Below are 17,707 nucleotides of genomic sequence, written 5' to 3' on the forward strand. Positions count from 1 at the left end.
AACATGTTTCCTGTCTGTGTGAAGAAAGCCTGGCTTAAATAATTATTTCAGTCTGGGTGCCACGGCAACTAGACGCAGTTAGTTAGCGCGACACCGTACAGTGGAGCTAGTCGCAATAGTGTTCTGGAGAAAAAAAAAATGGCGCTTCTGTTGCTGAAAGTATTCCTGCAGACACTGAGACAGCCAGTCCAGCCTGTTTTCAGTTTGGTGTCATGTGAGACAAATCTCCCAAGTCAGTTAGAAGAATAACTGTTCCACCCATTTTATACACAAAGAAGCTCCTTAATGATACTTTTTGACTTGTCACGTAATGACAAAAAAACATAAACCTCTGTGTACAACTGCTCCGCTTGGTAGACTACCGCACTCTAATATTTATCTTTTGGAATATTTGCTTTAAAGGGTTTCCTAATGAAACACTTATTCAAATTTGACTTTTGTGTTTATTTAGTAATGTTTTACATAGCGTTTGTTTTGTTTTTTTTAAGTATTGTATAAGAATAATTGTCTACAGCACTGTTGGCTCTGTATGTACTTCCGCCATTTTCTCAACCACTATGGACCTTACCAGAGGGGCCGCTATTCATTGGCTGATGCCCATTCTACACTGCTGTAAATGGAGAGGTCCTACACCTTGTTTTGATTTTTTTCTTAACCAATTTAAATTGTATTACACCTCATTGAAACATTTGAAATCTGTTTCTGCAAAAAAACGTAACTGCCAGTATCTCTACTTTTCTTTTGTTTTAAAATCTTGCTCTATTGTTATTCATCTGCCTTACTGTTTATGTGCTTGTCTTTAGTCTTAGCCCCTTGTTTTTGTTTATTTTTTCTACCTATGTTGCAATCTTCTTATACCTCAATGAGTCTTTGTATACTGTTTGTTTAATAATAATAAAAAAAAAATTTTTAAAGTCTGTAGCTTCTCATATTGACGTCATCAAACCAAAGTTCAGATCTACCATAACTGACTGACACCTGCTGGCCTCAGGTTTGCAACCAGCTTGTGACTGAGAAACCAGTAACCTCCTCCCAGTTGATGACATGAACTTGTTAGTTCCTCTGTCCATTGTAGTAGCTGATATATTGTGAAAATCCGGTAGAAATGATTGTTTATTGAAGTAATCGCCAGCTGGTTTAGTAATGGGTTAAGTGTTAACTGGAGTAGACGGACTCAAGAAAGGCAATTGTGCCAAAATTGCACAAAAATTACAAACATTTTGCAGAAAAAAAATTACAAAAAAACTTTTTTGTTTGTAAATATGTTTTATCCAGAATTTCTCATCTTGCCCTTTGCTATCGAGTTATTAATTATTAATCGGCTAATCAAATAAATAATTAAATAGATCAGTCAAGATATTCTTGTTAGCCTCTTGTAATATTCTAATCTTGAATGTTGTGTTTTACTAAGCTGTAAATCATCAAGATAACAGAAAGGATTCAAAAATCCCACTTTGCGTGATTAATACAAATACGACAAGTTAGTGAAATAAACAAACTTTCCAATAATATTCAGATTTTTTTGATTTAGTGTCAAACACGACTTGGCTATAAAAGGCTTGTATCATCATCATCATAAAAAAAAACAAAAAACGTTATTTCAATTAAATGTAAAACTAAACAAATTGGAATTTTTGAACGAAAGAGATCACGACTCAAGGAGCCTAATAACACCCAGAAATATTCCACGGTGAGACACTGTTCACTATGGTAAGCTTGCACAAGCAGAGGCGTTACACAGAAAAAAGAAGAAGTGTGAGCTGGGCAGTCTGTTCAGTGCGGCAGGAGCAGGCGACGACAGAACCAAACCCAAAAGGTAAATGGAGGAAAATTGACTTAACATGTGATATAATTATTAGATTCATTCTGTCTTTGTATAAATCAGGCGGTTTCATCTAATTTCTTGTGTATAAGAAAAAAAACATTGAACAGCTTTTATTTTTAAAACTGCTTTTGTGTAGTTTGAGAAAACAATGATGGTCGGATAACTGAGGAAACCTCTCTGTCTCTTGGCTTGTGATCTCTTAAAACAATAAAATAGAAATTTAAATTTTTTTTTTTAATCAACTTTTTTTTAATTTAAATATCTGTTAAGCCACGCTCAGGCTGCACTTTACTGTATGTCAACGTTTGGATGCTTCTGAAAAGATACAATCGAACTAGCTACATTTATATATTGTTATTATATTTATTTATTATTTATATATTATGTTATATTGTATTATATTATATTTTCCCCCAGGTTGAACTGCTTTGTTGTTTCTGTCATTTCTGAAATACCTGGGAAAGCTACTGTGACTGAAAAGAGTTTAAAGAAACTGCAGCAGTATAATCAAAAGAGTGATTTGAAAACACACATGAATCCAAACATAAAGCAGAAATGTGTCAAAGTCTTCTGTGGTTTAGGTCTTATTCTGTTGTTTGTTGGGTTTTTTTGCAGCATTTAATGGTTAAAAATTAAATATATTTGCAGTCTCACAGTGTCAGAACACAATAGGAAAGAATTTTGTTCTGACGAGACCAAAGGATGAAATCAATTTAGCCTTACAGAAAGAAAGACAAACAATCCTAAAGTACAAACTGTCAAAACTCCCTCTAGTATCACACGCAATATCATTCCTCTATTATTGACTTAAGAACCGTCTACATCGGTTCTTTAGTACTTAAGAACAAAGGGATGATCCCTTTGCTTGTCATCCTGACTTATGTTTATTGAGTCTTGCATGAATTGATCTATGGTAATTTTCCCACAGTACCAGTCAAAATATCACCATGCAAAACATCAGAGCTGCTTTTGTCAGGTCCTGGAATCCAACCCGACTTGTTTAATGAGCCTCTTGCATTAAAGGCGTGTCAAGAAAACTGGTATGAGGTTTGAGATCTATCTAGGTACACACAGAAAAAGGTGCATGAAAGCCTGAAGGAAATAAAGCGATCTTGTGTTTTGATTTATAATGATTGAGTGTTTTGATAATGATTAAGTTGAACATGGATGAATACAATAGGTAAAATGACTGTATGTAAGTAATCACTGAATGATTCTGAAGTGTACGAATCATGATCTGTAATAACATGACAACAATGAAATGATTAAGGTTTGATGATTTATAATAAGTGATAGAGGTGATTAATGCTTATGATTAATGCTTAATGGAAATCAGCACATAGTTTTAATATTTGACTGTGTTTCAAAGTTTGATGATTTATAATAAGTGATAGAGGTGATTAATGCTTATGATTAATGCTTAATGGAAATCAGCACATAGTTTTAATATTTGACTGTGTTTAAAAATTAATCAGAGAAAAGCACATAGTTTTTAATGTTAAAAGGAAAAGGGAAAAAAGGAGAAGGGGAACTTGTGAGTTCCTGCTGTCGCAAGCAGTTCTGAACAGATTCTAACACGAAGAAGCAGATTGAGGAAACAACAGCAGACCACACCCTGGAGCCACGGGAGAAAGCTGAAGCTTCGTGCCACCAAAGGGAGACAAGTTCCAATCGTCCAACCCGGGTTCCTGATTCGATCGTCGGTCTTACCTCAACCCAAACATTGCAACAGACTTGGAGAAAGGACAAAGGTCCCGGAGGGATAAAAGAGTTGGGTTTTCAAAAGCAATTGAACCCTCTCTACTTTGCTTCTATTCTAAAGAGGAGTTTTTCACACAAAGGATAAAGACTCGGACCAAGGTTTTCGGACGTTCCTGTTGCTAAAGATCCACCACCAACTGGGTATGAGTTGAACTCGCTTCCTAAAAAGCTATCTCAGAATCTGCGACATAGGTTAGGGAAAGAGACAGGAGGGTATGATTGTACATGTTGATCTTATTACACTGCTCTTGACTTATATATAATTGATTATTGATTTGTATGTCACATATCCCTGCTTAAGCTTGCTTAATAAATTCTTACTCTGAAATTCTAATGAGGTTGGTGGACATTGGAATTAATTGAGTCATTTAATCATTTTTCAGTTCTTTTAATAAAGGTGAAACTAAGGTACATGGTTCTAGTGAAAAGGAGGCTTCATAATTTCCTTTGGCGAGAGTAAAATAATGACCCAGGGACTTACATCCAAGTCACTAAATTTAATCTAGCCGGTTCCAAGAGCAAGTTATATTTTAGAAAGCGAGCTACCGTTAACAGGAGTGGTTATTGGAATTATGCAGCTGTGAGGGCTACTCAGCTGACTGTTTCTTAACTGAAAAGGGTCGTAACTTCTGGATTGGAGGTAGTTAGAGCTAGACGAATCGCTTTCGATACCAGTTTGAATAGATTATCTCTTATAGATCTCATTTAGGGTAATACCCAGGTCTTAGAGATTTTCCGGACCTGTTAGACAGAGAACTGGTCAGTAGTCAGTCCCGGAGGGTTGTGATGAAGTGGGCGGGGCTAGCTATTGCAGGATAACGAACAGGCGTCGAGTTTGTGATGCATTTTTGTCTAATTGCTTACTGAATATTAGAGATGTGCAGATGCCGCGCTGGCACTAAATATACTTTCTGAACATCACAGGTTGACAGGGCGGAGATCATTTTCACCGGAGAAAAATTTCCCATTCCCAGCTAACACAGAAATGATTCAGCAATGACAAGATTTCTGTGTGTGCTTTTTTTTTTTTTTTTGGTTGTTTTCTATCTTTCTTTTTTTTTAAGGAGAGTCATAATCTTTTTAAAAACAATAATTGTATTTAATCATCCATCAACAACAGGTCATTGACCACAGGAGCAAAGCAAACATGGCATTTTTTTTTGTTCCATCCCCTACTTCTCCCCATCCATCCATACCTTGCTGCAAACAATAGAAACAACAAAATAAAGACAAATATAAAAGGGTAAAAAAAAAAAAGACACACAATAAAAACAACAATAATTATACAGCTGAAAAAGAAAAAAAAAAAACACAAAACACAAGTATGAAAAACCAAAAGACCAAGACGGAACTCAAAAATGTGGAGTGGACAGCCTGTAATGAGCACACAAACTAAGACAGGGCGTGGATATTTAAAACTACACAGGTTGACAATCACTGTCAATAGCCAGAACCACAAGTAACCGCCGAAGCTGCCGGGCCGGGGGCACACATACACCCACACACACACACACACACACACACACACACACACACACACACACACACACACACACACACACACACACACACACACAGCAGAGCCAGCTCCTGTACAACTTTCAGGCTTTAGGGAGGGCATCCAGTCTCTCAAAATAAAATAATAGTCTCTCAAAAATAATAACAAGTTTTATAAAATTTTTGGATCGAACCTCTAACACAAAATTTGATCTTCTCTAACTTAAGGAACAGGGACAGATCTTTCAACCAAAGAGAAGCCTTGGGTGGGTGTTCTGATTTCCACGCTAATAGTATTCTTCTTCGGGCGAGGAGAGTTGAAAAAGCCAGTACATTTTTATAATCATATGTTAATGATATACCCTCCCCTGGGATTCCAGATATTGCCAGTTCAGCTCTGGGTTGGAAACCTATTTCAAAAGCTTCGGATAGGATTTGAAAAAGTTGTAGACCAGAAGTTGCACAGTTTGTTACAGGACCAGAACATGTGAGATAAATTGGCCTTAGCTATATGGCAATGGATACAGGTTTCACTGACTGTAGAATAGATCCTTGAGAGTCTGACTCTACTGTAATGAATCCTATGAAGGATCTTGAACTGAATTAGTCCAAGTCGAGCGCATGATGTCGACCCATTTAGTCCACGTAATGCGTGATTCCAGGTCTCATCAGAAATGTGTATTCCAAGTTCTTCTGACCATTCTGCCCTGATCTCATTGAGCTCTGCTGTATTGAGTGATGAGATGCTATTATAAATTTTGGAGATGAAACCTCTACATTGTGTTGGAGTTTGCAAAATTATGTCCATTCCTCCCTTTGGGGGTAAATTGGGAAAGCAAGGACTAATGTTACGAACAAAGTCACGAATCTGGAGATATCGAAATGGTGAGGAACGCTGTTGATGGGTTTATTTTAGGTCCTAACCTGCAAAGAATCAACCAGAGACACAAATTACTTTTCTGCAGAAGAGGAGAGCAGAAACCCAGACGCGGAGAGCCGCCATCAAACACTGTCTGGGATCAACTCTGCCAGCTCTTTGTCTACACTGCTCTTTATTAGAAAAAAACAAGGAAGGAGGTTGGGCTTTTTCACACAGTCACACAAAGAATTTGACCAATGACCTTTACTACAGGATGTTCTGGAACCTTCTGTGGACATGCCCTTACAAGGGCATGAGGCTGACCGCAACCAATCAGCCCCACAGAAAGCTGCTAACACAGGAATGTGCAAACTTCTCTAGCCCCCAGGCAAACATCCTAAAAATAGTTAATAGTGTATCACAGAAGAAAAGGAGTGTTGCTTGGGAGAGAGGGGAAGCTTTGAGGTAATTAATGCAGGGAAAGATGATGACTTGCATGCATTCAGTTCTAATTGGTACCAGTCAACATCTGGTTGTTGGAGCAAACAGACTACTTTTTGTAGGTTTGCTGCCCAGTAATAATACAGCAGGTTAGGTAGAGCCATAGCCCCTCTTCCTTGTGTCTCTGAAGGAAACGCCTATTGATTCTAGAGTGTTTATTACGCCACATGAACGAGGTCAGCTGTTTATCAATGAGTCTGAAGAATGATTTTGGGAGAAAAACTGCAATACTCTGAAAAAGATACATAAATCTTGGCAAGATGTTCATTTTAATATATGCTACTTTGTCAGTTAGATATAAATTTAGGACACTCCACCTTTGGAGGTCACGTTTAAAATTATTAAGCAGAGGGGAGACATTTTTTTCAAACAGATCAGAAAAAGAACGCATCACATTGATTCCCGGTAGGTATTCAGAGGTTCACATGAAAATCATAGATTTTAATGTTATCTGAACTTTTTTTAATGTATGTCAATGTCATATTAATCTCATTCATGCATTACATTAGATCTACAACTTGAGAATCCAATCTGTGGCTGAAGTTGAAATGAAATGAAAATTAAATAATATATTTTTTTTCTTTTCAATTCACTGAAATGAAACTCGTGACGATACGTTTATTTCCGCTCTTAATTGAACTGATTGGAACTTCATGCTCCACCGGCACTTTGGGGCAAAACAGAATTATTAAGGAAGGAAAATATTATCCCAGAAAAAAACTTCTTTTGCTTATTTTGAAGTCACAAAAAAGAGAAAAACAAAACATTTCCTATCAGTACATAAGTGTTTTTTTTATTTTATTTAGTCTTTTAACGCAGGGCCAGTCATCATGGAAGGCCAGACGTCCAGAAAACGTTTTCCTCTGAAGTACGGTTGGATCTTCCTGTTCTTGGCCTGCCTTGCTTCATGGGTCATGTTTTACAGTGAAAACATCACTGATCATATAACCTGCAGGTTATCGGAGGTGAGTACTTGTCATCTTTAAAATGCTGACTCCAACAGCATGCGCATCGTATGAGGCTGATAAAAATACAGTAACGTTCTGGCCGTACGACCATCATCCCTCCAGATAGTGCAGTTGTTGGATTTAGCCTCATGAATAAAATAGATTGAGAAAGACGGCAAAGATAATATCAGGGTAAGATTATCAGCCTTGCTTAAGGGGCTGAAGCACACATCAAAATATCACCAACCATATTTTCTGTTGTTCAGCAGATAATACTTATTTACCTTACAATCAAAAGTAATCAAACAGGCATACGCTACTGAACCACAATGTGGTGGAAATAAGAAATGCGTTTTCAACCTGAAATAAGTGCACTCTCATCCTTGACAAATATAACATCATGTGAAAGTAAATTTGTACTGTAAATCAGTATTTTGTATGAAACTGTATTTCATACAAAACACATACATAAACTGTATTTTTAATTGATGAATACAACTGTATTTATCAATCATTTACTTTGATTGGTCTCTAAACTTTCCTCTAGCTAAAGATGAGCGTTCTCACCACTAAGGCTCCAACACCCAACACCACAAGGTCAAAACGTCCCACTGAGCCTCCAGAGCCAGCCAACATCTGCTCTTTCCACTCTGTGTTACCAGAAGACGTTCTGGAGGCAGAACTGTTGAAGGAGTCCATCACCTGGCCTGAAACTCCTTCTCTCCCGCCTAACTTCTCTCTGAATGACACCAGTAGTCCAGCTCACAGCACCTTCGCCGTTCTGCCAAGAAACGGCGGAGGAAGTTGGCGAGTTGGGGATCAGCTGGAGGTCCTGATACAAATCGCCGACTTCCACGGCCGCCGCAAGTCGTCAGGAGGAGATGTTCTGCTCGCTCGGCTGCACAACCCGACTCTTTCTGCAGGCGTTGCAGGACGAGTGTTGGATCATCGCAATGGCTCTTACACTGCTGCGTTCTCTTTACTCTGGGAAGGAAGCGCACAGGTTGAGGTGAGACTAAAACATTTCTTGATGAGCGAACCAGTAATGTGTCCTAACTCTCAAATAAATGAACCTTTTTAATGATTTGTGATAAGAGGAAACAGACAATCTCATGTTTGGGTGACTTTATTTCCAACCTACAACATGTTAGGTTCAGAGGGAATAACATAAACATAGGGAGAGACGACAAAACACAAGAGAAGCACCAGAGGAGGACAAATGTGTCTCACCATCATATAAAGCAGACTATACTTGGGGGGTCATGTGCTATTTTTTATTCTCCAGCAGCCATTGGGCGAGAGCTGGGGTCTCTGTCCCTGTGGCAGACCACAAGGACAATTCTACGTACCTAAACCAGAAACACCAGATTGTACTTACAAGTATTTCAGATACTTCATTCTATGTCATAGGACTTTTTTCCGGCTCTTTTCAAAAAGGTGACCCTGGTCCATCCCAGCGAGGCGGTCACTGTGCTGGAAAGAATCACCCAGCAGAACCCTGACAGAGTTTCTTTAAAAGGCAACTTCCGCGCTGGCTCAGTCACTGAAGCTACTTCTTGCAACGTGTGCCTCAAGGAGCCACCGGAAAAACTGTGCAACTTCACCGACATCCGCACCGGTGAGCCCTGGTTCTGCTACAAGCCAAAGAAACTAAAGCCAATGGAGGAAAAACTCTTTCAAAGGTAATGTTATTTGCAAAATTTTTTTTTTTTTTTTACAAATTGACTGGCAGTAATAGTGAATATTATATTATTAAATACATGATGTACATGATGTTACTAAACACATTTCCTGTTGTGTGCTGTAGGGGTGTCAACATGAAAGTCTTCATTCAATCATCAGGGCCTTCAAACATCACTATTTTACCCAAACTGAAAGGTAAAGGTTTACAACACGGCAATGGATTGCTTGACAAATTACAGGACGGGAAATAAGAATTTATTCCATTTGATACATTATTTTGGCTTTCTCATAGCACCTTATATGATCTGGATGTTATTGTCTCTACTTGGAATCGACTCTATGGCTGACTGTGTTTGATACATTTAGATTTGATTTTAACCCGTTTACCTTGTTGCCAGATGTTCCTAGATATCGTTAGTCGGGACTCAAAGCTCCCACTGGAGTCTCAACCGAACTTGTTCTGTCTGCAATTATAGTGACATATTTGTGTTTTTCCTAATTTTCCATAAACATGTATTTATTCTGAGCCATAACAACTGTAGAATAGTTTTAAGCTGAAATAATAATAATAATAATAATAATAATAATAATAATAATAAAGTCACTAAATTTTCAAAAATAATTTTCTTCCAGTTCTGAATGAAACAGTTTCAACAAACACATCAGGTAAATTTGATCTAATTGTGCAAAAATACTATAACAAAGTGTCTTTAAAAATATTGTTTTTGACCTTGATTTTCTTCTTAACATGTTTATCTTTTTAATCTTCTTTCTGACTTTAGGACGAGGTGTGATCACTCAACCTGCTGGTTATTATTACCAGGGTATTTGGCGAGCCCTAGATGGCTCCACAGTTCACCAGCTTACTAACAACTCAGCAATTAGCCAGTGTTTGAGTGGCAAGGTGCTCCACCTGTATGGAGACTCCACCATCAGGCAGTGGTTTGAATATTTAATCTCAGCAGCACCAGGTAGACGCCCAACAGAAATGTCTAGTAACAACTGAAATTGGTTCATGCTACTATCTAATCTGCTCTTTTTCACGGTTTCAGATCTAAAGAAGTTTGACCTGAAAAGTCTAACGCAGACAGGACCTTTCATGGCCTTGAATTACGCAAAGAACATCTTAGTGACGTTCCGCTGCCACGCTCCTCCCATCCGTTTCGGTCACTTGCCGATCAGTCAGATACGATACATTGCCAACGAACTGGATGGTGTGGTTGGAGGTGAAAACACGGCTGTAGTTATCGGAGTTTGGTCGCACTTCAGCACTTTCCCCGTTGAGGTCTACATCCGGCGCCTGCTGACCATACGGAGGGCAGTGGAGCGGCTGTTGACCAGAGCTCCAGGTACGCTGGTCATCATCAGGACCGCGAACCCCAAAGCTCTGTCCCTCTACGAGACTCTGACCAACAGTGACTGGTTTTCAATTCAACGTGACAAAATACTCAGGACAATATTTAAAGGGGTCAATGTCCGATTTGTGGATGCCTGGGAGATGACCTTGGCCCACCACCTGCCGCACAACCTCCACCCACAGCTTCCCATAATTAGAAACATGCTAAATGTTGTTTTATCCCACATATGTTCTCCAGCGGGAAACTTTAAAAAAGCAACAAAGTTGTAGCATAGGACCTGTAATTGGGTAATTTCTGGTGATTGGTGACACTTCATCTATATCACATTAAAGGAACATCAACCAGTAGTTACAAAGATGGAATAAAAATGAGCAACACAGAGGTAGGTGAAGGAAATTTGGTGCTGGGATGAAATGGCGTCCAAGGTTTGAAGAAGTGCAGATTTTCAAGAAGTCTGTCATGAGTTGTAGGTGGTGAGGTAGACGCCTTGGAGCCAGGGTTTGTAGAATGAATTATGATTTGCACATCAAGGCAAAAAGGTTCAAATTAACAGAGACAACATTCCATCAAACTGAATAAGTTTTACAGAAACCTTTTACAACAGTGTTCACCATCGGTTGCTCACACCAAATCCAAAGTCCACATGGCCCAAGTTATAAAGATGTTATTGTCTACCGTAAATTTAACATGTTCTGGGTTCGGCTTCTGGGCTGAAGGCTCAACTAAATCAGCCACGTGCCGCAGCTGTTTGCAGTGAGTTCACAGCCAATACAATGGGACGCGATTGCAGAGCAAATTCCTCTTTTGTTCAGTAAACCAACAACGCTTTGCTCTGGTGATCCTGTAAAGCGAGGCAGCGGGCGATGACATCGCTGATAAGCATGTCCACAAATGGTTTACTTTAGTTTCTTAAATACTTTTATTTGTTCAAATTAAAGCTAAGATAAGATAAGATAAGATTAGATAGCATTTATTGTCATTGAACAGGATTCAACGAAATTTCTATTGCAGCTCCCGTGCAAAAAGTCACATATATACAATAAATAAAATAAACAAACACACAATAATAATAATAACAATATATACAACTAAAATGAACTAAAAAGCACTCAACCACATGATGTGTGTGGGAGGGGGCGGCGGCAGGGAGTAATGGCTCTGACGGCTGTGGGGAAGAAACTGTTTCTCAGTCTATTTGTTGTAGTCCATATATTCCTGTACCGCTTGCCTGATGGCAGCGGCACAAACAGTCTGTGGCCCGGGTGGCTGGGATCCATGGCTATGGATCCAGCTCTCTTCTTGACCCGGTCTGTGTAAATGGAGTCCAGGTCTGGGAGGGGGCATCCCACAATGCCTTGTGCTGTTCTCACCACCCGTGTCAGTCGTTTCCTCTCCAGTGCTGTGCAGCTGCCATACCACACAGTCATGTTGAGGCAGAGGATGCTCTCGATCGTCGCCCTGTGAAAGTTCATGAGCAGCCGTGAGGAAAGTCCAGCCCGTCTCAGTTTCCTGAGGAAGAAGAGAACAAAAGAGTAAAGGAAAACACGTCTGTGAGTGTAATACTTGACAAAAAAAAAAAAGAATCTGTTGATGACAGGGAGATGTGAAGATGAAAGTAGGAAAAAAACCAACAAAAAAATGAATGCAGTTCTGGGGAAACTTTGGAGGACGGATCAAAAACATTCCTGACAATTTATTTGTCCTGTCATAAAAATTGAGACCGGAGTCTGTCCGGTCTCACAGACTGGGGCTATACCTAGCTGTGGGTCACTTTTTTTTTTTTTTTTTTTTTGCTTGTTACAGAAGCACCATCACAATCGGACACAATGTGATGAGAGAGACATGAACAAGTCAGAAATAACGTTCAAATTCACAACTTCAATATTCAAAACAAGAAAATTTGAACAAAGACGGAACAATTCACTCTTGTTTAGTAGGAGCCTGATTTATTTCTTTAAAAAAAAAAAAACTGTGATCTGTGACAAAGTGGCTCAGTTTGTGTTCACCAATTGTCCCTTATTCTTATTTCTGATTCCTAATGCTTAAACGTAAACATTGGTTTGCAACTTTGCTTCACTAACTATCCCGTTGTTAGCATTATGCTGCAGTTTCCATCTATTGTATATGCATATGTTTAGGCTAAAGCTACTACATCTGGGCTATTGGTTGAACTTGTTCATTTTGTTTCAAAGTATATTCATGGTATTTGTTTTCCTTTTTACTCACCATTGTTTGCCCCTTGTAGATCTGCAGCAGGGCAGTGGGAGGGGCCGGCCCAGCATTTCCTGCTTAAATGGCTGGATGATGTCACTGATCACCTTGCTGGGTTCTACCAATTAGAGGGTTTTCTTTGGAGCATTGCTTTGTTTGTTTTTCTTTACAGTAACTTTTTGAGTTATCTTGTATTACGTGGTTTATTTTTCAGACTCTTACGTTATGTAGATGAGGTTACAAATTAGATTAATTTATTCTTGTTTCTCTGTTTAGACTTTGTTTTTCGTTTTGTTGTTTTTTTACCTGTTAATTGTGGCTTGGTCCACTCAAGTCCAGGTCTGTTGCCAATTGGCCATAAAAACAGAGAGTTCTTGGAAGCTCGGGGAGAATCTGATAGCAGTCAAGATCTTTTAGATGAAGTTAGTTATTTGATATACTGTATGGTATAAAGCAACAAAAGATAAGTGTTCAATTCACGTGGGTTCCAGCACATAAAGGAATTGCAGGTAATGAAAAAGTAGATAAGTTGGCTAAAGAAGCAGTTAAGGCAAGAGAAATTGAATATCATGTCCCACTAAGTAGAGCAGAAATAAAAGTAATTATTAAAGATAAAATAAATAATGTATGGCAGGAGAGATGGAATTTAGAAGAAAGAGGAAGGCATTTACATAAAATACGGAAGGAGGTCATCATAAGAAATAATAGCATAATGAATAGGAGAGAGGAAATATGGATAAACAGGGTGAGAATTGGGCATACTAGTTTAAATAGTGGTTTAAAAATAATAGGGAAACATCCATCAGGTGATTGTTGTTATTACAGAAGGAGTAGAACATGTGTTGATTTATTGTAAGAAATATATAAAAGAGAGGAAAGAACTGGAAGAGGTAATAGGAAATTCAGTAATTATGGATAATTTATTAGGGAAGCATCGATCACATGACATAATTCAAGCACTTATTAAATATTTAAAAGATACAAAATTAGCTGAGAGGATTTAGTATGTATGTGTGTGTGAGAGTGTATAAGCATGAATATAATTTAGTTATTTTTTTTATTTGGAGGTGTATAGTAAAAATTAATTTCTGAAGTTACATCTCCGTCCAGTTGATGGCGGTAATGCACAAAGTCTGTAAACTGCCATAAAATGCAACAGAAGAAGAAGAAGAAGCTCGCAGCAGCAGGAGGAGGAGGAGGAGGAGGAGGAGGAGGAAGAGGAGGAGGAGGAGGAGGAGGAGGAAGAGGAGGAGGAGGAGGAGGAGGAGTAGTCAAATGTCACAAATGAAAGAATCTGGAACTGGTGGCTGATGCTGTTTTTTGTGTTCACCTTGTTGATCCTTGACCTCACATATAAAAATGAAAAGGAACTGGGCAAGTTCCAGGCAAAAGCTGATGTTGGCTGTTTGAGTTCTTAGTATAAAAAAGTCTTTTTAATTTAAACATGCCAGTGTTAAATGTTCTCAGTCTACTTCTGTTTGGTTAATGATTTAGTCCATCATCTGAACTGTTGGCTGGCATTTCTTCTGTGCTCCAGATCGCACTGGAAATAGACTTTGACTGCATAGTTGCCTTTTTATGAGGTCCTTCCCTGCTTTACAATTTTTTTTCCGACTGTTTGATTTAAAACTCTCAGCAGGGAGGCAACAACATCAATCACATTCTTTATTATGGGAGGCTGTGGGTGGAGGCTGTGTGGCAGGTGATGGGCCAAGGTCATCTCCCAGGTATCCACCAGTTTCACATTCATCCCTTTAAATATTGTTCTGAGTATTTTGTCACGCTGTAAGGAAAACCAGTCACTGTTGGTCAGAGTCTCGTAGAGGGTCAGCGCTTTGGGGTTCGCGGTCCTGATAATGACCAGCGTACCTGGAGCTCTGGTCAACAGTTGCTCCACTGCCCTCCGTATGGTCAGCAGGAGCCGGATGTAGACCTCAACGGGGAAAGTGCTGAAGTGCGACCAGATGCCGATTACTACAACAGTGCCGCCAAACAAACTTTTCAGTTCACTGGTAATATAACGCATCTGACTGACTAACAGGTCAGTGAAACGAATGGGAGGGCCGTGGCACTGGAACGTCACTAAGATGTTGTTTTTATAATCCAAGGCCAGGAAAGGTCCCGTTTGCTTTGGACTTCTCAAGTCAAACATCTTGAGATCTGAACGTTTGCACAGAACAGATTAGCTGCAGCATGAAGCAGTTTCAGTTGTTGCTGGACATTCCTATTGTGCGTCTACCTGGTGTTGTTGAGATCAAATATTCAAACCACTGCCTGGCGGTGGAACCTCCATACAGGTGGAGCACCTTCCCTTTCAGATACTGGCTGATTTCTGATTCTTGCCATCTGAAAACAACCTAAAAATGAATAATTTCCCTTCATTATGTAATAGGTGTATATGAAGAGGGGTTTTTTTTATTCGTTTCCCATTATTTTGTCTTTTTAAAGCTGCTTTGTTTAATGAATTTTGTTGGTGGACTTTTATTATTATTATTTTTTTTTCATTTTATTATGAAATACAAACACACGCACAGAGGACAGCTCCACCAGCTCTTTCTCTTTCTCCTTGCTTTTTGACGTGTTGACAATTAAACCGCTCCTCTTTCTTTCTATGTCCGATTGGGACATAGAAAGACTTTATTATCAGCCACTTTATTAGCAGCGGCTGATAATAAAGTGTCATATCAGCCGAGAGAGCGGCGGCGATACTTACTTACAGGTTAAAAAAAATATATATATATATATATATATATATCGCCTGTTTAGACGCAAACAGTCTTCTACATATATATATATATATATATATATATATATATATATATATATATATATATATATTGATTACCTGCTATAAACCCGCCCCTGACTCTGACTTTAGGTAAGGATTTTTAAAATTTTATGTATATTTTATGTACTTTTATTGAGGTCATGAATTGTAGACTACGTGCAGCAGTCTGTGTCTGTGTCCTTGAAAAGCTTCCTTAGGGACAATAAAGTTTATCTTACCTTGTTTTAGAAGTGGTCACAGATAAGAAAAATAAACTCGTAAAGATGATAACGAAGAAATGTGTTGTAAAAAGTTCTGAAATAAATGCCTTTGTTTTGGGGGGCGGGGGGGTTAAATTATTTTTGTGATATTTCATCTTAAATATTTATTTTTCATTGTTCTACTGCATCTGCCTTGTGTTTTGTTCCCAATGCAACAAGAACGCACAGAGTTGATTGTTGAAATAATGAAGGTCATAGAAAGGGTTAATCAATCTGTCAGTCAATTGGTTTTGTTTGTTTTTATATCAGATAAATTACAAGATGAATACCGTTGGATTAATCTGTTTATTTTGTAAACAAAACATAAAAATATATATATATTAATAGGCTGATTCTTTTTATGCGGCAACATTTTGGCTTCAGGACTTTTGAAATAAAGTAATAATATTTTAAGATTTAAATATTTTGCTACAACACTAACATGTTGAACAGTAAGAAATAAATAATGGGCAAGCTCAGGGTTGGATAAATTCATACATGTGTTTTTTCTCACCATTGTCTCTGAACGTGCTCCACCCTTCTAGGGACATTTACTTATAGACCACAAATAGTTAAACATGTACATTTTGATAAATAGTGACTTTTTCTTAAAAAGAATGTGTCCCTTTTACTATATAATATGTTTTATTCTTTAAATTGTAACACATCATGTAGCTACGTATCATTTATGTCTCTATTGTAAACAATAACTGTTTTTTTTGTTGGGTTTTTTTACCCATTATTACTGACAGCATAGAAAATATCAGTAATTTAAAAAACCTATACCTACATGTGCATTAATTGGTCTTTAATTCCCAACATGGCACAGAAAATTTCACAGCACCTAATGTCTCTGTAATAATATTTAATAAAAGCAGATTTTCAAACAGGGTGGACTGGAACATCACACAGTGGATCGTATCATAACAGGGTGGAGAAATCAATGTCTCTGATTCTACAATCGGACGATTTTAATCGTCGGTGCAGGATTGCCTGTTTCAAGTCAAAGCCTGGCCAGAGTATTTGTCCTCGCTCTCTTTGTAAAAACAGGCGACGTCCCTGTAGTGGATTTTGCCTTGACAGGTACTGGTGGGTCCTCACTGCTCCCCACTAGGGGAACCTAGTGAAATGAAAACAGGCAGACATCTGTTAATACCTCAAACTACTTTGCAACACTATTCCATCATCTGACATTTTTATTTTACTTTAGATGATTACGTTTCATCCTAATTTCCACCCTGTCTGGTTCATGAACCTAACAGGGTGGAACTTTTCTAACTAATCTACCTGCAGCTCTTTATGTGGTCAACATTTAGCTAGTTAACCTTCAACAGAATAACGAACCTTTAAAGACTAAATCGAATATAATGTTTTTTAAATTCTACTGAACAGACACTTTCCACGATCTATCTTAACAGGGTGGAACTTTAAGGTTTACTCATACATGTTTAACATATTTAAGATAAATAAAAAAAGTAAGGAGACGGTGTCAGTTGAAGCTTATCTTGTTTTCCATGATTGAGTTCACTTGAAAACCAATTGATGTCACTTTCATTAAATGGCCTTTATGGATTTTTAGTCTTTTTGAAGGCAAAAAGGAAAAAAAGAATCAACCAATAATGAAGTTAAATAATAATTACATTTTTAAGTAAACAATAGTTTTCAATGAAAAGTGTCATTATTTCAGGGAACTTGGTTGAGCTTTAGTAGAAATACTGACTAATTTAGAACTAAAGTAATCATATTTGCTTGAAACCTCCAAACGTTTGAAGAAAACAGTTTAAGTTAAGAAGGTTGGGGAAAGAAAGTGAATCTCACAATCAGTAGACTCCCCTCTAGTTCATGATAAAGTGGTCAAAATATTAAAAAACTTCAACTCTTAGATGACTGTCGAGTAAAACGGAGGAAGAAGAAAAATAATGTAACTTTTCTGTTTGGTTGTTTGGTTTACCTTTGTATTTTTCTCCATCGTCGTCCTCACTTTGTCCAATCCCCACAGCTGTTTGCAGATTGGTGTGTGTGGGCGTGGAGGGGTGGG

General features: G+C 38.2%; 2 protein-coding genes across 3 annotated transcripts; one reads left to right on the forward strand and one right to left on the reverse strand.

Annotated features, from left to right (window-relative positions):
- Positions 1–1,775: 1,775 nt before the first annotated feature.
- LOC114160737 (NXPE family member 3-like) lies at positions 1,776–10,927 on the forward strand. Its single transcript, XM_028043487.1, has 7 exons — positions 1,776–1,816; positions 7,250–7,408; positions 7,938–8,399; positions 8,828–9,072; positions 9,198–9,268; positions 9,856–10,044; positions 10,126–10,927. Exons 2-7 carry the CDS (start codon positions 7,274–7,276, stop codon positions 10,698–10,700), a joined length of 1,677 nt encoding a protein of 558 aa, XP_027899288.1. The 5' UTR covers positions 1,776–1,816; positions 7,250–7,273; the 3' UTR covers positions 10,701–10,927.
- LOC114160752 (NXPE family member 3-like) lies at positions 9,262–14,967 on the reverse strand. 2 transcript variants are annotated; one of them, XM_028043508.1, is made up of 2 exons: positions 14,294–14,967; positions 9,262–9,392 (listed from the first exon to the last, which is right to left on the reverse strand). In XM_028043508.1, exons 1-2 carry the CDS (start codon positions 14,792–14,794, stop codon positions 9,360–9,362), a joined length of 534 nt encoding a protein of 177 aa, XP_027899309.1. In that variant the 5' UTR covers positions 14,795–14,967; the 3' UTR covers positions 9,262–9,359. The 2 variants fall into 2 exon arrangements, with proteins under 2 accessions (XP_027899309.1, XP_027899308.1); XM_028043507.1 differs by lacking the exon at positions 9,262–9,392 and having other exon boundaries at positions 14,000–14,967.
- Between the last annotated feature and the right edge of the window lie 2,740 nt (positions 14,968–17,707).

The sequence above is a fragment of the Xiphophorus couchianus genome, chromosome 17, assembly GCF_001444195.1.
Source record: "Xiphophorus couchianus chromosome 17, X_couchianus-1.0, whole genome shotgun sequence".
Taxonomy (NCBI): domain Eukaryota; kingdom Metazoa; phylum Chordata; class Actinopteri; order Cyprinodontiformes; family Poeciliidae; genus Xiphophorus; species Xiphophorus couchianus.